The sequence below is a fragment of the Capra hircus genome, chromosome 15 (assembly GCF_001704415.2).
Source record: "Capra hircus breed San Clemente chromosome 15, ASM170441v1, whole genome shotgun sequence".
In the NCBI taxonomy this organism is placed as follows: domain Eukaryota; kingdom Metazoa; phylum Chordata; class Mammalia; order Artiodactyla; family Bovidae; genus Capra; species Capra hircus.
In genome coordinates this window covers 48646104-48666820 of record NC_030822.1, presented here as the reverse complement: position 1 = coordinate 48666820, position 20717 = coordinate 48646104, and the positions used below count along the sequence as shown (strand labels likewise).

The 20717-nt window shown below is 44.1% G+C and overlaps 1 protein-coding gene and 1 pseudogene across 2 annotated transcripts; both read right to left on the bottom strand.

Moving 5' to 3' along the window:
• Positions 1641-2278, bottom strand: LOC102181970 (annotated as a pseudogene).
• Positions 10997-15473, bottom strand: HSPA8 (heat shock protein family A (Hsp70) member 8). Of its 2 annotated transcripts, none has more exons than XM_005689565.3 (9): positions 15346-15473; positions 14419-14628; positions 13928-14133; positions 13631-13783; positions 12992-13547; positions 12587-12789; positions 12144-12342; positions 11712-11944; positions 10997-11426 (listed from the first exon to the last, which is right to left on the bottom strand). In XM_005689565.3, exons 2-9 carry the CDS (start codon positions 14621-14623, stop codon positions 11229-11231), a joined length of 1953 nt encoding a protein of 650 aa, XP_005689622.1. In that variant the 5' UTR covers positions 14624-14628; positions 15346-15473; the 3' UTR covers positions 10997-11228.

Here is a 20717-nt window from a genome sequence, read left to right as displayed (position 1 = left end):
CTCAAAGCCACACAAGCAAGTAGCTGCTTTGTCCCAAGATGGCGTGCACCACGTCCTTGCACCGGCAGACTAAAGCCGGGCAGAGCAGGTCTGACGAGTGATTAGCTCCACTGTGTGAATAGCCGACAATGCAATCTGCTCAACCGTGGCCTCCCCTCCAGCCTCCCCAAATCAGCAACACCCCTTCCCAGCTCCTCTCTGAGAGTAGATCGACCTGCTTCCCACTAAAACCATAGACGCGATAATAGGAGGAAAAAAATAGGGTTAAGGGCAGGACAATTGGTGGCAACGAGATGAACACAGATTAATGATGCGGGCCTCGCCCTGGCCACCCCAGCCTGGGCTGGCGAAGGTTCATAGTTGATACCCATTAAAGAGCTTAATGAAATAATTATAATTCACACCCCAGAGTATCAAAGAATCAATACTGGGGAACTTTGGGCCACTCTGGGGGTGGCATCCCACCGGCTTCACAGTTCAGCACAGCGGGCAGAGCCAGTGGAAGTAAATGCAGTTGACACGGAAGTTGCATTAAAAGAGGGCAATAATAGATTAAAAGCTGCCGGGATCCTGGTGACTGACCGTCAATATCCTTTATCCCCTACCTCGCCCCAATTCTGCCCCCTCCATGCACTATTAGTCCAAATCGATGGGCTGTCCATTGACATCACCAGCTCCAGCATTAATGCGAGCTCACAAAAGAAGCCCGGCCCTGTATTATCACTCCTCTCGCTTCCAAATTACCACATAATGCAGGCCACGGGCAGCTTGTGACATGTTAACACTATACACGATTTGTTGGGATTGGACTAAATATTTCATGGCTAAAGATTTCATCAGAGACTTGATGACAGAAATAAACTGCTGCCCAGGGGGAAATCACTGGAAATAATAGAATTAGGCATTGTTGGAAAATCCAGAGGGACCAAGGGCTTGTAAAACGATATAAGGGAACACTGTCCACAGCTGGCGGCCTGCGGTGTGCCTGCTTCCGAGAAAGAGACTGCAAAGAAAGGCCTTTTGGTTGGTCCCCCATAAGAACAGGTATTCAGATTTCAGCTGGTTTACTTTCTATTCTTGAGCAAAAGCTGGGGAGGGGATTCCTCATCTGTGATGACCGGGAATGTGACCATCATGGGGTGAATTGTGTCCCCTTCACCCCAATTTAAAAAAAATGGTTAAAAGTCCTAATCCCCACAACCTCAGAATGTGACCTCGTTTGGAAATAGTCATTACAGAGGTAATTGGTTAAAATGAGGCCACTATGGTGGGTCCTAACCCAGTATGACTGCTGTCCTTATTTAAAAAAAAAAAGGAATTTGGACACAGAAACAGACATGCACAGAGGGAAAAAGATGTGACCCATACAGGGAAAAGACACTCACGTGACTGGACTGATGCATCTTTAAGCCCAAGGATGCAGGCAGCCATCAAAAGCCAGAAGGGAGGAGCCGGACCCCTCCCTCCCTGAGTATTCGAGAGCATGGCACTGCCAATACCTTGATTTCTGACTGCTAGCCTCCAGAACTGTGACAATACATTTCTGTTAAGTTTTTGGTACTCCGTAGGGGTTTTGGGAGGCAGGGAAGTAGGATTTATTGCTAGGCATGCATGAGTAAGGAGGGGACAGCCCAAGGCTCTCATGCATACAGGGCCTGCCCTCTGTCCAGAGGACCATGGCTGGGTGAGTATCTGACCCCCAGCCACAGGGAAAGAACCACTCTTCTGCCACCGCGTTTCCAAAGTTATCCACATTAAACTTTGAAGATCCCCACTTCTGGGGATCTTCTGGTGTCCAGGGAACTTGAACTTGGCCCTGAGGAGGGCCTCAATCACATGCTTCTTGTTCTGCAGCTTGGTGCAGATGGACATCGTGACTTGGCCAGTGGGGACCCTGGCCACTGTGCCCTGGGGCTTTCCAGAGGCACCGCACAAACCTGTCTGGAGCCTGTCAGCTCCAGGACAGGACAACACCTGTTGATGAGGATGATGTGGAAGGGTGGAGCTGTATTTGGATGTGAAAGCCAGCTTTGCCTCAGCTTTTCACCACTTTTTGTACTTGCTGGCACGAATGTGGGCAGCCTCCAGGGCTTCGGAAGAGAGCTGTTCATACTCATCTGACCCCATGTGGCCACAGAGAGGGAACTCATCCAGTTTTGCCTTCTTCCGCATCACGTCAAAGATGCATCTCAGCATCAGGGACACCTTGGCAGAAGTGAGACTTTGGGTACGGCTTGCTCTTAAAATACCTGTAACACTGGGCATGGCAGTGGCCCATGATGACACCAGGATCTTCAGTGGCGTGCCGAAGGGAGAGTTACAGATTTTTTGATGTGGACCATTTTTAAAGTCTTTATTTAATTTGTTATAATATTGCTTCTGTTTTATGTTTTTGTTTTTTGGCCATGAGGCATGTGGGATCTTAGCTCCCCACCAGGGATCAAATCACCGCACACCCTGCATTAGAAGGTGAAGTGTTAACCATTGGACCACCAGGGAAGTCCCCTAAGTTTTTGGTACTTTGTTATGGCAGCCTTAGGAAATGTTAATATTATCTAACTAATAGTTAATAATACTAGCTCTTCTAATACTTACTCTATGAGTCAGGCACAGAGCTAAACATTCTACATACACTGGCTAATTTAATGCTCATAACAAGCCTAATGGTTGATGACTATAATCCCCATTTCATAGGTAAAGATACTCAGTTTCAGAAAGAATAATTTGCCCAAGGTCACAAACCCAGTAAATGGCAGAGCAGGTCCCAGACAGACATAAGAAACACTAAATCAACAAAAAGATTTCTGGTGAATATTTGCAGGGTCTCTCAAGTGGTTATTTGCCTGCACCTTGCTTTCTGTCAGCCCACCAACCTAACTGTTTCAACTCCTGGGTTTGGAATCTGTATCTGCTTGGTTTGAGTGTCCGCAATGTCTCAAAGGGAAGTGTAGGCATTAGAAAACAATAGCACAGGACTTCCCTGGTGGTCCAGGTCCAGCAGTCAAGATTCTGCACTTCTGCGGCAGGGGTCGTGGGTTTGATCCCTGGTCAGGGAACCAAGATCCGGCATGCCGCAAGTGTGGCCAAAAAAATAAAACAGCACAGGGCAGTGGGGTGATGGGAGAGTATGGTGAAAGGGTCTAAGCTTTCGGTCACAAGATAAGTTTGAGGATCTAATGTACAGCCCCATGATTATATTTGACAATATATGTACTGAATACTTAGAAATTGCTAAGAGAGTAAATCTGTTTTTTTTTTTAAATTGGAGTATAACTGCTTTACAATACTGTTAGTTTCTGCTGTATAATGAAGTGAATCAGCTCTATATATACCTACATGCCCTCCCTCTTGAGCCTCCCCACTAGGTCACCACAGAGTACCGAATTGAGCTCCCCGTGCTATACAGAAACTTTCTATTTTACACACTGTAGTATATATATATTCCAATCCCAATGAAAGGCAATGCCAAAGAATGCTCAAACTACTGCACAATTGCACTCACCTCACACACTAGCAAAGTAATGCTCAAAATTCTCCAAACCAGGCTTCAACAGTACGTGAACTGTGAACTTCCAGACGCTCAAAAAATTTAGAAAAAGCAGTGGAACCAGAGATCAAATCCCCAACATCTGCTGCATCATCGAAAAAGCAAGAGTTTCAGAAAAACATGTACTTCTGCTTTATTGACTTCAACAGTACGTGAACTGTGAACTTCCAGACGCTCAAAAAATTTAGAAAAAGCAGTGGAACCAGAGATCAAATCCCCAACATCTGCTGCATCATCGAAAAAGCAAGAGTTTCAGAAAAACATGTACTTCTGCTTTATTGACTATGCCAAAGGCTTTGACTGTGTGGATCACAACAAACTGCAGAAAATTCTTCAAGAGATGGCAATACCAGATCATCTGACCTGCCTCCTGAGAAATCTGTATGCAGGAAGCAACAGTTAGAACTGGACACAGAACAACAGACTGGTTCCAAATTGGGAAAGGAGTACATCAAGGCTGTATACTGTCACCCTGCTTATTTAACTTACATGCAGAGTACATCATGAGAAATGCCGGGCTGGATGAAGCACAAGCTGGAATCAAGATTCCCAGCAGAAATATCAATAACGTCAGATAATAATGCAGATGACACCACTCTCATGGCAGAAAGTGAAGAAGAACTAAAGAGCCTCTTCATGAAAGTGAGAGAGTGAAAAAGTTGGTTTAAAACTCAACATTCAGAAAACAAAGATCATGGCATCTGGTCCCATCACTTCATGGCAAATAGATGGGGAAACGGTGGAAACAGTGTCAGACTTTATTTTGGGGGGCTCCAAAATCACTACAGATGGTGACTGCAGCCATGAAATTAAAAGATGCTTGCTCTTTGGAAGGAAAGCTATGACCAATCTAGACAGCATATAAAAAAGCAGAGACATTATTTTGCCAACAAAGGTCCATCTAGTCAAAGCTATGGTTTTTCCAGTAGTCATGAATGGATGTGAGAGTTGGACTGTGAAGAAAGCTGAGCGCTGAAGAATTGTTGCTTTTGAACTGTGGTGTTGGAGAAGACTCTTGAGAGTCCTTTGGACAGCAAGGAGATCCAACCAGTCCATCCTAAAGGAAATCAGTCCTGAATATTCATTGGAAGGACTGATGCTGAAGCTGAAACTCCAATACTTTGGCCACCTGATGCAAAGAACCGACTCATTGGAAAAGACCCTGATGATGGGAGGGATTGGGGGCAGGAGGAGAAGGGGATAACAAAGGATGAGATGGCTGGATGGCATCACCGACTTGATGGATATGAGTTTGAGTGAACTCCGGGACTTGGTGATGGACAGTGAGGCCTGGCGTGCTGCGATTCATGGGGTTGCAGAGTCAGACACGACTGAGCGACTGAACTGAACTCAGTGTATATATGTCAATGTTACTCTCTCAATTCATCTTACTCTACCTTTTCCCCCAACCCATGTCCACATGTCCATTCAAGAGAGTAAATCATAAATGTTCTCACCATAAACAAAAAGGAAATGGCAATTATGTAAAGTGATGGAGGTGCTAACTAACCTTACTGTGGTAATCACTTCACAATATGAGAGTATCAAACCAACACGCTGCACTCCTTAAACTGACACATTATATGACAATTATGTCAGTAAATCTGGGGATAAAAAGGAAAACCAACACACAGCCAACATTACTTGGTTCCTTGAGAGTAAAAATCTTATATTCACATACACCCTCTTTCTCCCTCCCTCCCTCTCTCCCCTCTTTGTGGAAGCCAGCTCTGTAACTTCTTTTACAAACCTCCCAAATTTTTAAGTGCTTTGTTGAAATACTATATCTGTACCACACAATTCATTAATTTATCTATTTAAAGTATCCAATTCAGTATTTTAACATATTCACAGAATTATACAACTATTGCTACAACTAATTAGAATGATCTCATCATTCTAAAACAAAACCCCATACCTGTCTGCAATAACTCTGCATCTCTCCCCAACTGTCCTTTCCCCCAGCGTTATGAAAGCCCCTATTTCTACTTCCTATCTCAAAAGATTTACCTATTCTGGACATTTCATATAATCAAGGATCATCTACGTTAGAGCATGTATCAATACTTCATTCATTCTTATAGCTGAGTAATATTCCATTGTGTGGATATATCGTTTTATTTATCCATTCATTAGTTGATGGACATTTGGGTTATGGTCTTTTTTGAGGTATTGTAATACTGTGTGTGTGTTTGTGTGTGTGTCTGTGTATGTGTGAGTGCTTGTGTGGATGTATATTTTAATTTCTCTTGAGTACATAACTGGTAGAATGCCTGGGTCATATGTTAATTAATTCTAAGTTTAACTTTTGAGGAACTGCCAGACTGTTTCGCAAACGGGTTGCTGCATTTCACATTCATATCAGCAGTGTATGAGGGTTCCAGTTCCTATACATCCTTGCCAACTGTTCCTGTCCAGACATCCTAGTGACTCTAAACTTCTCACTGAGGTTTTGATTTCCATTTCTCTGATCGCTAATGATATTGAGAATCTTTCCCTGTGCTTATTAACAATTTGTGTATCTTCTTTGGAGACATACATATTTAGATCAGTTGTCCCTTGTAAACACTGGTTTCTCTTTTTTGAGTTTACAAGAGTTTTTTAGTACATTTTAGATAGCAGTACTTTATTAGGTTCAATAGAGCCTGTCTATAATGCAGGAGACGCCAGAGATATGGGCTCAGTTCCTGGGTTGGGAAGATCCCCTGGAGGAGGGCATGGCAACCCACTCCAGTATTCTTGCCTAGAGAATCCCATGCACAGAGGAGCCTGGTGGGCTACAGCCCATAGGTCACAGTTAGACATGACTGAAGCAACTGAGCGTATACACACACAAGTATTTTCCCCAATTCTGTGGGTTGCCTTTCTTCACTGTATTGATAGTGTCATTTTAAGCACATTTTTAATTTTTATGAAGTCCAACGTGTCTATGTTTTCTTTTGTTTTGTGTCTAATCCAAGGTCAGGAAGATCCACAGCCTTTTCCTTAGGGCCCTGGGGTTGGCTGCATCCTATGAACTACAGCCCAGCTTATTAGCACAGGCCTCAATCTTCCTGGCAAGCCCTGACTGTCCTCATACTGCTCAGCACACTCACTCCCCATATCACCCAGATCTCAGGGGCAATCTAAAGAGAGCAAGTGGTCCCTTAGGCCAAAGACTGACAGCTCTGTTACTGCCACGTCTCCTTAGGCTAGAGCTGCTCCAGACTTGATCGTTTCCTCACCTCATGCAGCCCCAGTTTGGTTCCCCATCTCTGCAACAAGCAACTGCAGCAAAGATCTGTAGGGAGCCTGAACCCAGCCAGCCTCTCACCACTCCAAGAGCCATGACCAAACCATCATAAAGCTCAAAGAGAACACATTCTACCACTCACCTCTTGGGTACCTGCCCCACCCCTTCTCATTTGCTATTACATGCTTATATAATGTGCCAGACATTATACGGGAGTGTGTGGATATTCTTACATTCATTCACGAGCTTGAGTTTAGTGAGGAATTCAAACATTTCATACAGGTACTGAGAGTCTAAGGGGTCAAAGTCAAGGGTGATGAGGGAAATAACGTTAACAGTTTAAACTTGGAAAAATGGACCATGAAAGAATCAGGAGAGACTATTTTCTCTTCCCAAGGAGACTCTCCTTTTTTCCCTTCATCCCTGCACATGTCAAAGCTCTGTATCTGACCTACCTGTCTCAAGTTACTCTAAAGTCTCTACTTAAACCCATACACCCCACTAGGGCACCTGTTCAACTTCCTCAGCTGTGAATGCTTTGCCTGGAATGTGAATGTGAACATTTGAGGCTGACTTCCTTCCTCAGCATTTGCTGTGCTTCCAGTTAGGTAACTTGTGAAACAAACAAAAGCACAAACCTAAGTGAAAATGTTCCAGCAGCCTCCCTCAGCTGTCATTTTCTAAATTGCTTACTGCCATCTAGTGGATAAAGATGTCCTTATAGCCATACAAAGACTACTGCACTCCATTCCACCTGGTTGTTCAGTTGCCCAATAGTGTCTGACTCTGCAACCCCATGGACTGCAGCACGCCAGGACTCCCTTTCCTTCACCAACTCCATTCCATCTTAATAGAACTGAAAAGGCTATTTTTTCTATGAAGGTATATTGTATAGCAATATTGTTGAATCAAATACCCAGTATTGTTGGAGCAAAGCACTGTTTGCAGGCATCGTTTTGTTTATAGAACATTTTAAGTACACAAAGACTGCAGTAATATTTGGGCATAAATGTATGGCTTTGGCTTTTAAAGACAAAAATTTTCCTTTAGTAGTTTAAAAGTATAATTACTATTACTCAACTAGAGTAATACAAATACATTTCTAAACATAACCATAGCATTGTTAAGTGTTAGTAAGTCCAGCTGAAATGAGGGTGTACTCTTAAAAGTGGACATGGAGATTGAGGGACCCTGAACTTTTTGCTCTCTTCCCAAGTCAATGGCACGCTGTGCAAAATTTAAAAGCCAGGCATCCAGAGGCATGACTCTTTATAACCACATTACAATAATCCACACAGAAGTAAAGTTGCTTTGGTCATCCTGTAGAGACTTACATACGCACAGCCAGATGACCCAATCGTCGTTCTACGGTTGTTAAAAGATAATCAAATAAGGTAAGATTAAATGGAAACCACTTAACTTCATTTAAACTGAATGGGAAAAAATGCTGTTCTTATGGCCACCTTCTCTGCATCTTTTCCTAAGCTGTAATGAACAACCTAATTCATACACATTGCTAGCATCTTCCCACAGTAAGGATGCCCCCTTGCAACTGTCTTCATCTTGTGCATGGCAGTCTCTCCTGCTACGCTAGAAGCTCATGAGGCTGGAACACATCTTTACCAGCTTCTGCATCTACTGCTGTCAGGGCTTAGCCCTCAGCAAGAAATTAAAAAAACACTATCACAAAAATGAAAGACAAAAACTGACTTCAGTCATTGGGTTTCTCAAAACCCCAAATTACTTCAACTTCCTGCAAAAGCTAAGTCTCCAAGTTTGAACACCAAAGACTGGGGTGAGCGGGGAAACACCTAACAGGGAACTTTTTAAGTATCTGATGAATATTGGGACCAAAATCATTAAGTGCATGCCAAGTCTATTCAGTGGTTATCTCTTTGCAACCCTACAGATTGTAGCTTGTCAGATTCTCCAGGCAAAAATACTGGAGTGGGTTGCCATGCCTTCCTCCAGAACTTCCTGACCCAGAGATCAAACCTACATCTCTCCGTCTCCTGCACTGGCAGGCAATTACTAGTGCCACCTGGGTATTAACTCCAACTTTTCTGATTACAAACTCCCTTGCTGTAAAAAAAAATTCCTCAGTAAATGTGAAGCCCAGCTCTACACTGAGATGAGCCAGTGCCGCTACACTGGTATGCAAGAGTAGTTCTAGAATAAAGTCTACCCAATACTTAAATGCCTGACTGGTCTCCTCACCCAGTTTACTCAATCTCTGTTTAACTTCTCTAGAGTCCTCATATGCATTCTTTCAGACTAAATACAGGAAAGTCAGTGTAACTAGCAAATAGTTAATCCCTAACTTCTGCCAAACCCTATTATACAAGCCCTGCAATGTATTATTTCTTCCATCTGTATAAGGGAAATAGTGCATTTTATTTCAATCTCATTGAAGAAGCATGTATTTTGTTCAACTTGTAGTAATGGCTACCACAACATTTCATCGGTGTTTTGCGTTTCACTATCTTGTGAAGTGAAAGAGGTCTTGTTTCACTATCACATTTCATTTCCAATTTTCTTACCAAGATCACATACATTCAGTGGTCTCAAAGAAAAGCCAAAACCAAACCAAAAATAATCCAAAATTGCCCCATAGGGTTTGCACCAGGTCACCTTCATGAACTGGTGAAAAAATGACTCACTGCTGGCTCAGAATTTCCTAGAGCAATGTCAAACATTAACACCTAAGTCACAAAATAGCCAGTGTGATATGCACTGTTTTACTGAATTCTTCATCTTACTGAACTTAAACTGTTTTACCAATGACAGCCTACTAGCTATACCCAGCAACCTGTAAACAAAACTGTTTACTTAATGCAGAAACATTCTTTTGAACTCCAATCTACGTTGGTCACTCAAGAACAAAAAGCTACATAGAGACTGGAGTTATTGGTCACTCTGCTGCTAAGTCGCTTCAGTGTCCGACCCTGTGCAAGCCCCATAGACAGCAACCCACCAGGATCCCGTCCCTGGGATTCTCCAGGCAAGAACACTGGAGGGGATTGTCATTTCCTTCTCCAATGCACGAAAGTGAAAAGTCAAAGTGAAGTCGCTCAGTCGTGTCCCACCTTCAGCGACCCCAGACTGAAGCTTGCCAGGCTCCTCAGTCCATGGGATTTTCCAGGCCAGAGAGTACTGGAGTGGGGTACCATTGCCCTGGTCACTGCTAGGAGCTTAAACTGACTTAAGACCACCATCCCTAGCCTAGTTTTTCCTAGATGACCACTAGGTGGCAGACTGCTGTTAAGCAGGAATCATGAGTACATGGATAATGCTGGTGGTTAGAGAACGAAGAACCCACCTGCCAGTGCAGGAGACCTAAGAGGCACAACACAGGCTCCATCCCTGGGCCAGTTGATAAAGGGTATCTTAACCCACTCCAGTACTCTTGCCTGGAAAATCCCATGGAAGGGAGCCCTAGTCCACGGGGTTGCAAATGTGAAACACGTATTCTCTCACAAAGATGACTACAGGATTCACATTCCCAGATGCAAAACCTCTGACCCATAGCCCAACAATCCTTTGATTCTGTCAACTCAAGCTTAAACAGCCAAGGTATACTGAGGCCTTTGTTCCCAAGAAAGCTTACTTCAAGGCAGTCCAGTGTAATTACGCTTGATAAGCACAACTGTTCAGAATCAGCTTTTGCCTCTTTTAAGTTCCTGAGTTAAGGCTATGATTTAAAATGAAATCAGAATTAAATGGCCAATTTCTCAAACTTAATTACATGATGGGCAAAGGCCCTCACTATGCCAACCCTAACAGCCAGCTTCACGACACCCAACTCCTAAGCCTCAAGTTAGGAAAACAGAAAAGCCTCTGCAACAGATTAACAGGGCTTCACAGTAAGGTGGTCTAGTTGCAGATTGTGACCTGTTCACCCATTTCCTTGCCCAATTTTTGCCTCGTGTCTTCTGAACTGTTTCAATCACAAGATTTACTGAATATTTGAGATGCCTGTTCCCAACCTACAAAGCATCAGTATCTATAGCTCAAACTACATTAGTAATAACATAGACTTAGCACTGTGTCAGTATAGTGATGGAAATGTTTACCCATTTTCCCACTTTACCTAATTCAAAGCCTTTAAGCATTCACTTAGGCTGAACAATCTGAGAACTAAGATACTATTATATTTAGCCAAAGAATTCCCAAAGCCAAACACTTACTACCCTTGTAAGCAGAGTCAAGACAATTTTATGGTGCCAATTTTAAATACAGTTTTATTTAAGACATTGCATTTTTCCACTTACAATACAGTGCTTGTAAAGTGCAATGTTTTTCCATGTGCACACACATTCCATGTTCAAGTATCAAGAATGCCCAGTTTATTTACTATAGCAGCTCAACTTTGTAACTGCCATGGGATTTGCTACCATTTGGGTCCTTCATGTTTTGTGTGGAACAATGCTAAATCTATGCTAGGCTGGCTTAATCAACCTCTTCAATGGTGGGCCCAGAGGAGGCACCACCTGATGGAGGAGCTCCACCACCAGGGAAGCCCCCAGGCATTCCTCCTGGCATGCCCCCAGGCATGCCTCCTGCACTCTGGTACAGCTTGGTAATGATGGGGTTGCAAACTTTTTCCAGCTCCTTCTGCTGATGTTCAAATTCTTCCTTCTCTGCAGTCTAAAGAGAAATAAAAAAATCCTATTACCATAAATTCTTTAAATGGAGGATTAAGTTTGATGCAATCAACCTGATACTATAAACAACATTTAGGTTACATTGGAGGTCTTGGGTCACTCAGACATCCAAGGAAGGAATTGCCAACATCTAGGGTTCTGGTGGAAACCGCGAATGTTTTGGACCATTCATCATTGTGACCTCAATTTAAAAAACCAACCTAAGTTTTTGCTAAAGCCCTTAACACAAAAACCCCACACCCTCAAGTTTCTAGCAATAATTACAAACCTGGTTCTTATCCAGCCAGTTGATTATTTCATTACACTTGTCAAGAATCTTCTGTTTGTCTTCATCATTAATTTTGCCCTGAAGTTTCTCATCCTCAACAGTAGCTTTCATGTTGAAGGCATAGGATTCAAGCGAATTCTTTGAAGACACCTTATCCCGCTGCTTCTCATCTTCAGCTTTGTATTTCTCTGCTTCTTGAACCATGCGTTCAATGTCTTCCTTGCTCAAGCGGCCTGTAAGATTAACCAGTGTTTTAGGTGCAATCTTTTATGCAAGAATAAACAATTACCCTGCAACTCCATTTAATGATTAAGTGTGATCTCTTGGCTCAATGCTCTTAGGAAGCTTAAACACTTGGAAAATAAAACCCAAACTCCAACGTCTTAAAAGACCAGATCTCACTACACAACGCAATATGTAGCCCAAACTCACCCTTATCATTAGTGATGGTAATCTTGTTCTCTTTTCCTGTGCTCTTATCCACAGCAGAAACATTGAGAATGCCATTGGCATCAATATCAAAAGTGACTTCAATCTGAGGAACACCCCGGGGGGCAGGAGGTATGCCTGTGAGTTCAAACTTGCCCAGCAGGTTGTTATCCTTGGTCATGGCACGTTCACCTTCATAAACCTATAGAAATTACATTCATGTTACAGAAATACTACAAAAAGAGGAGAAAACTCAGTTTCTCTACTAGCTTAAATTTGGATAAGTTTGATTAGGCAAGACTGATCGCTCAGACATCCAAGGAAGGAGTTGGCCAACACAGGATTTCTGGTGGAAACTACGAATGGTTTTGGAATCCATCATCACAGCAGAACAAATCCTGCCCAATTTTACAGCAGCTCAAGTAAGCCAAACTGAGCCAGCTCACCTGAATGAGCACACCAGGCTGGTTGTCAGAGTAGGTGGTGAAAGTCTGTGTCTGCTTGGTAGGAATGGTGGTATTACGCTTGATGAGGACAGTCATGACTCCACCAGCAGTTTCAATTCCAAGGGAAAGAGGAGTGACATCCAACAGCAGCAAGTCTTGAACATTTTCAGATTTGTCTCCAGACAAAATGGCTGCCTGGACAGCTACATTAAAGAGAGAATTATTTTTTAAAGAAAAACCACAGTTGAACTCATCTTACTAACAATTCTCAAGCGCTCAGACATCCAAGGAAGTTTTGCCATCATTAGCTGAAGCTTTTGGTGGAAACTACGAATGTTTAAAAATCATTCATCACAGCGAAATTTAGCTTAGGCCTCCCAACTGCTGTTTAAATAGAGAGATTACCTGCACCGTATGCAACAGCCTCATCAGGGTTGATGCTCTTATTCAGTTCCTTCCCATTGAAGAAGTCCTGGAGAAGTTTCTGAATCTTGGGGATGCGGGTTGAGCCACCAACCAAGACAATATCATGAATCTGAGACTTGTCCAGTTTGGCATCCCGAAGGGCTTTCTCCACAGGGTCCAGGGTGCCACGGAACAAGTCAGCATTCAATTCTTCAAACCGGGCACGGGTAATAGAGGTATAGAAGTCGATTCCTTCATAGAGGGAATCAATCTCAATACTGGCCTGGGTGCTGGAAGAGAGAGTGCGCTTAGCACGCTCACAAGCAGTACGAAGGCGACGGACAGCCCTCTTGTTCTCACTGATATCCTTCTTGTGTTTACGCTTGAACTCTGCAATAAAATGGTTGACCATGCGGTTGTCAAAGTCTTCTCCACCCAAGTGAGTATCTCCAGCTGTAGATTTGACCTCAAAGATTCCATCCTCAATAGTGAGGATTGACACATCAAAAGTGCCACCACCTAAATCAAAGATCAGCACATTTCTTTCTGCTCCAACCTGAAAGTTAAAATACGAATCATTTATTTTCATGTTTGTGATAACTCAGCTTTGACTGAAACATATATAAAACATGTATGTACCTTTTTGTCTAAGCCATAGGCAATAGCAGCAGCAGTTGGCTCATTGATGATTCGAAGTACGTTGAGACCAGCAATAGTTCCAGCATCTTTGGTAGCCTGACGCTGAGAGTCATTGAAATAGGCAGGTACGGTGACAACAGCGTTGGTAACAGTCTAACAAAATAGATTAAAACAAGTTGGATATGCAAAAATACATCTTCACCATTCTAGTTTTACTGCTCACTCTTTAGTCAGCCAGAACCCCACATTACCAAGAAATGTGGTAACCTCCACATCCTCCTGCAGTATAGTGCTCACCTTCCCAAGGTAGGCCTCTGCGATTTCCTTCATCTTTGTCAGGACCATGGATGACACCTCCTCTGGATAAAAACTCTTTGTCTCTCCCTTATATTCTACTTGAACCTTAGGCCTGCCAGCATCATTCACCACCATGAAGGGCCAATGTTTCATATCAGATTGGACAACAGCATCATCAAATCTTCGTCCAATAAGTCGTTTGGCATCTATCAAAGATATCAAACACTGTTACCTTGAATTTCATTATACAACATCTTTTCACTAAGAACTTAAACCACCATTCTACTGCCTGTCAACTCAAGATCATACAATTAAATGGGTTCAACTTCTGAATAGCCATGATACTACAATTAGATTTTGAAAGGATAATCAAGTTTCCTACGGGTTATCTTTTCTTATTCTCAAGGATTTCATGGCCACCTCACACCTAACAGCTTCTCAAATTACACACTGCCTAAATCCCTCAAATTCACACTACAATTAAGGCTTACCAAAAACCGTGTTGGTGGGATTCATTGCGACTTGGTTCTTTGCAGCATCACCGATCAATCGTTCAGTATCAGTAAAGGCGACATAGCTTGGGGTGGTTCGGTTCCCCTGATCATTGGCAATTATTTCCACCTTTCCATGCTGGAAGACACCCACACAAGAATAGGTGGTGCCAAGATCAATGCCAACTGCAGGTCCCTTAGACATGGTTGCTAAAGGGGGGAAAAAGTGGTTAAAAAAGCAGATTAAGCACCAAGACATTTACCAAATCAACGCAACCTGGTTACGACCGCTTTGAAAATTATACTTAGTACCTCACCCAAGAAACTCTGCCCTTGTCAGAAATAATCACGCGGGAGGGTCACAGCAAGCGTGTAAAGCGCTGCAGTAAGGTTGCCTTGCCAACCGCGGAAGCCGCCGCAGACAGGAAAACCAGCAAGGAGGGTCTGTTCTGCGGCATAGTTGAACACGTGGTCCCGTGCCCCGGGCTGAACCTTAGCCCTGCCCCCTACCCGTACTCAAAGCCGCAAGGCCTGCAAATGCCCTGAAGCCCCCTCCCCCATCTTGGGGCCGCGCCAATAATGACTTCCTCTTTGAAGAACATTGGGTCTTCAAACAAGGAAACAGAGCCGCCGACTATTAGACCGCTGGCTCCACGCCCTGAGACGAGTGATGCCCCTTTCTCACCGCATGGCCTACCACGCCGCCTTCCCTCCGTGCCCCGGTCCTCCGTCGCGATTGGACCCCTGGGCTGCCGCCTCCCCTGGACAACAAAGCCCCCCAATCGAGGCAAAAGAATTGCCACACACACCCGCCCCCCCGCCTGAGATGCTCAGAAAGCCTCGGGCGGTCGCAAATCCATGCAGCCTGCAGCGGCCTATATGCTCCCGACAGACCATCGAAGGCTGAAATATGTAGGCCTTACTTACCAAAAATGTAGGCCCGGCTCTGCTGGAGAAGTCAGCAATCTGGAAAGCTGCCGGTGCGTCCAATGAGACCGGTTTCCGCCCGCCGCCCCGTCTCTTATACCCTGCCTCAGAACCTTCCAGAAGGGGCCCGCCCCTGCCGGTGCCCATCATATCTCCCTCAGCCAATGGGAGTGCGGCCACCTCCGCAAGACCCAATGACGAACCCGGCTCTACCACTCGGGCCTCCCTCTCCCGGCCGCAGCCCGCCCCGCCTCTCGATGACGCACTCACCGCAGCGTTCTGGAACTTTCATTCTCGCCCCCGCTCTCCGAATGGCCCCGGGGAAAAGGAGGGTGGGGCCGACGGAGCCCGCGCGCGGGAGTCCTCAGTCACCCTTGGCTAAGGGCTGCGGTGGGGAGGAAGGGCGCGTCTGCCGCTGCGCATGCGTCCCCAGAAAGCTCAGGCGGGAGGGACGGAAGGAGAGGGAGGAAGCGGGGCGGGCCAATCTGGAACCAGCCAATAACAGCAGCACGACCCGCAATCCCGCTCATGCGGAACCCCGGCAGCTAGAGCGCAGGGCCTGCGGGGAGGGGTCCGGCCGCGGGAGCCGGGGAGAGAAGACGGAAGTGGAGCGAGGACAAAATGGCGGCTAAGGTTGCGCCCCTCCCCCACCATTCTCTTGCCCGACTCCCACCCTGGCCTTATAGGTGATTTTTTAAGACCTCCCGGAGGCCACACACCCACATAGCCAGCGCGGCTCTAGTCTAGAGCTGATCCAGAGCGGCGGAGTCGGACGTTCCTACCCCAGGGCGCTGGGAGGGTAACTTGCCCAGTGGCACCCAGATCTAGGGATGGAAGGAGCCGGTCAGCCGCCGTGGCGGAAGGGAGGTTGGGGTTCTCGCCTCTGCGCAGGGTGCGACAGGTTAGCCGGACAGGCCCCTAGCACCTCATTTCATGGAAGCTGGAGGCTGGCTGACCCTCACGCAGAGATTGAGCGGGCGGGTTCGAGTGGGGATGCTGTGTCTGGACCCTCAGCGAAATAGATGGCCAAACTCTGTTTTTGGAGCGCTGATGCCTCCGCCGACCCTAGTCTCCCGCCGAAAATAGATGGCCCCTCCTCCACCCGCCCGGGTCCCCGCACTTTTCAGTTTTGTGTTTTTAAAGAAAAACTAGGGAGTTCTTCGGAGAAGGCAGTGGCAACCCACTCCAGTATTCTTGCCTGGAAAATCCCATGGGTGGAGGAGCCTGGTAGGCTGCAGTCCCATGGGGTCGCTAAGAGTCGGACACGACTAAGCGACTTCACTTTCACGTTTCACTTTGATGCATTGGAGAAGGAAATGGCAACCCACTCCAGTGTACTTGCCGGGAGAATCCCAGGGACGGGGGAGCCTGGTGGGCTACAGTCTCTGGGGTCGCACAGAGTCGGACGCAACTGAATCGACTTAGCAGCAGCAGCAGCAGCAAGGAGTTTTTTCCTTGTAAATGATCCAGGCGTTGGGAACCTGGCTTCCGGTAGCCCGGTGTCCTTGTATTTAGACTTCCTGAGCCTCCTGTTCTCAGTAATGTGAGGTAATATATTTCCTGCCTTGACTTTCGTCAAAAACTAACCGAGCGACCTGGCAGAGAGGTGTTGAAAATGTTACTGAACGAATGGAGTGCATAAAACAGGGTACCTAGAATTTCAAATTGTGGTGCTTGGCGTGGTGTTTGGGGCCTTGTGCGCCTTTCTCACCACGTTGAATGATTTCCAGTGTGCTCTTTCAAACAGACTGTACTGTTTAGTAGATGAGTGGACACAAATAGGTGAAAGGGTTTTTTAATACTACCTAGCAGAACTTTCAGTGGTGTGGCTGGAATTAGAAACGTCTCCAGACTTAGAGAGAGGCTGACAGAAAGGGGTTACCTTTCCCTTGTCAAAGCCAGTAAAGCCTAGAGACAGAGTCGAATATTGGATCAAAGGATTTTCTTTCTGTATTGCCTTCTGGAGGGAAATGTGGGCTTGAGTCCATGGAGATACACACCTAATTTCTCGCCATTTTTCAAGGAGCTCGTTTTATATGATGCTTTCATGGGGTACAGTGTGCTTTCGTTTGTTATTTCATTATCATCAAGGCAGTTCTCTGAGACATAGCATTCATGCCTGTGTTAGGAGAGAAATGAGGTTCAGAGAGATTATTTGTGGGACGTTAAACAGCTGGCTGAGCTAGAGTAGAGCCTAGCTCTTAATTCCAGATTCTTTGGTGTTTTTAGATTAGTTATTTCCTTTCTGTAAGCTCATGTAACTTGAACTGCAAAAAGCGAAAGATGTGTGCTGAGGCAGGCTTTTTTCAATTTTCTTTGTCATCTGCAGACTTCCTCTCCCCACCCAACTTATCAAGTACAATGTGAATCACACCCTACGTTTTGCAGGTTTTTAAACTTAGCTCTGAACTACTTACAATATATAAAGCAGTGGAAAATAAAACGAAGGCTCAAATACGCGGGTTTGGGGAATTGCACCTAATAGCAGTGATTGCAGAAAGCTGAGCAGATAAGCTTTCCCCATGGTCTCTGGTCATTTTCAAAACATGTTCTAGGATTCAAAGGCTCTTCTTTTTAACTAGAATGAGTCAGAGTTTATATATTTAAACTTCAAATTATGATACATGCCCTGTTTCCACCTCTTTTAAATGCACAAGGTTTCAAGGGCTACAGTACTGGAGTCTGAACCCTAGGGCTTCTGGCTGGGGAAGAGGGTCATGATTTACATTTTTTGAGTGTCACAGGCCAAGCATTATTCTAAGGGCTTTGCATATAGTACCGCATTTAATTTGGTAACTTTTTTTCCCCAGATTTATTTGAACCCCTTAGTGTGGACTTTTTTATTGGTACTTCACCTTGGCATAAAATATTGCTTATAAATACTATTTGTTATTTTGATTAAGTCCTTAAGAGCAGAAACTGTCATGAACTTTGTCATCACTTTGTATGTCCAGGACTACTTAGTATCTTGCCTTGTGAGAAAAAAGTGCTTGATATATTTGTGACTGAAATCAATAAATAATACATCATATGCAGTCTGAGTTCTTTTCTTCACTTGGCAGCAAGCTAATAAATAAATTTCCAGTGCAGATTATATGAACTTCAGCCTCTCCTATAGTGTCACCTTCACTTATTTATTTTTAAATTGCTGACACAGATGCATTTGTAATAAATATTTGGTTTTTGTGATCAAACAGTCCCATTGACAAGGCAACTTGAAGTTAAAATTGAAATATAAACAGCTTAACACCAGAAATCAAGCAAAATTATGTCTTTTTGCAATGGCAGTTTTGAAATTCATTTTATACAGTGTAACAAGAAAGGCATCACTTCATTATTTTACAATTTTAAGTTTAGTGTATATATATTTCATTGAAATGGCTATTCTCTAAACATCCAGATCATTCCATCTGTATCTTCTTTCTACAAGTACCTTTTCTTCTACCATCTATTTTATCCTTTTTTGTTTTATATTAAAGAATCAAATGTATTTGACTTGCAAGTTTAATGGAATATGGTTTGACACCAGTAATGATTCAAACTTTATTTTAAACCCAGAGCCTGTCATATCTGAACCCAAAAGCCTAACTGAAAGAGAAGCAAGCACACCATCACTATTAAGACTTCAGTATCTCATCTCAGAATCTTCAATTCCTAGAATTTCTGATTTCAGGTAATAATTTGTGGCATTTCTGTAGATCTCCAGTGTGAATAGATTTTCAAAATATGAATATTCAACTGGTATTTTAGTCTTCTAATAACTAACCTGTTTAAACCTTTTCATGCAAAGAGGACTGACTCCTGCCTGCAGAGGCATAGGCAGGAAACCTTAGGTTCAAAGGTAATAAATAATGATAAGAGCAAATTGCTAGTGATGGCACTGCTGCAGCTGCCACAGTATACTCAGTTTGGCTCAGATACTCCTGGAATGCGAATTCTCTGAATTACACAGCAGAATTGATATGTCGCCTAGACACCACACGATCAGAAGAATAAGTTGGTGGAGTAAATAAGAAATTTATATCTTACAAGGAGGCAGTGTTAGTATAAGAAGCATTCCAAATACGCTAACCCTCTTAAACTAATGGCAGACATTCTTTGCTTCCTCAGTGTCTCAGTTCCCAACTTTTTTTTGGCGGAGCTGTGCTGCTTGTGGGCTCTTAGTTCCCTGACCAGGGATTGAACCAGCACCCTTGTCAGTGAAAGCATACAGCCCTAACCACTAGACTTCAGGGAATTCCCCCCAACTTCTTTTTTAGAGGAAGACAAAACTCAAAATGAAACTTTTAGACAAGGGTAAAACCCGCTTCTTAAAGGACTTTAGAAATGCATTTATAGTATGTGATAATTAGAGGTAAAAATGAAAACAAAAATGGGACAAAATCCTAGGTCAACTTTTCCCCTTTAAGCACCTGATTCCCATTTCAGAAACAGGGCTTTCATCAGGACTTTCTTGATGGTCCAGTGGTTAAGACTCCTTGCTCACAATGCAGGGGGGTACAGATTTGATCCCTGGTTGGGGAACTTAGATTCCCAAAACAAACGGATTTCATCACCACATTTAGCACTACTTTTCCTTTCTCATAGCCTGCTGCCTTTTTAACAATGTTTAATTAATTAATTATTTTTGGCTGCCCCACTCACCTATCAGGACTGTAGTTCCCTGACCAGTGACTGAAACTGCACCCTTGGCAGTGAAAGCAAAGAGTCCTAACCACTGCCCTGCCAGGGACTTCTTGGCCTTTTAATAATAAACATTTTGCTCTACCAATGGTGACCTGTTGACATTTGCTTTAGAGTCTGAAGGGCTATTTCAGGTTTGGCATTCTTGCCAAAGAATGAATTGTAGGATGAATTTGACTAGCAGAGTAGTCAAAACTATTAAAAAAGCAAGTTATTGTATGGGAGGCTGCTTTCTTTTTATTTCACAGACCCCACCTTTCTTCTCCCATGAGTCAGCTCTTGTGAGAGCTATCCTGGTGAATCATTTCCTCAAATCTTTCCAAGATGCCGACAATATTTAACAGGCAGTAACCCAGATCCCCCTGCCACCCACTAGTTATCCTCACCATCTCTTCCCTAAATGTTCATTTCCTCTCCTTCCAGCCTAGAGCTAGGCTTCCTTACAGGCTAAACTGGGAAAGTACTGAATTTCTGTCTGTCTCAGCCTCTCCGGAGGGAATGGTATGATGTCCATGCAGTGCCACCAGGAAATGTTGGCAATCCCTGATCTCTGATAATTTAAGGCCTAGAATCAATACAAGTCCCATGTTCACATCCTCCTAAAAGGAAAGAAGTGGAGGAAACTCCCAAGTTTGATGCAGTACTGAACTTCTGATGTCACTCCTTGACATATTAAGAGAAAACTGATT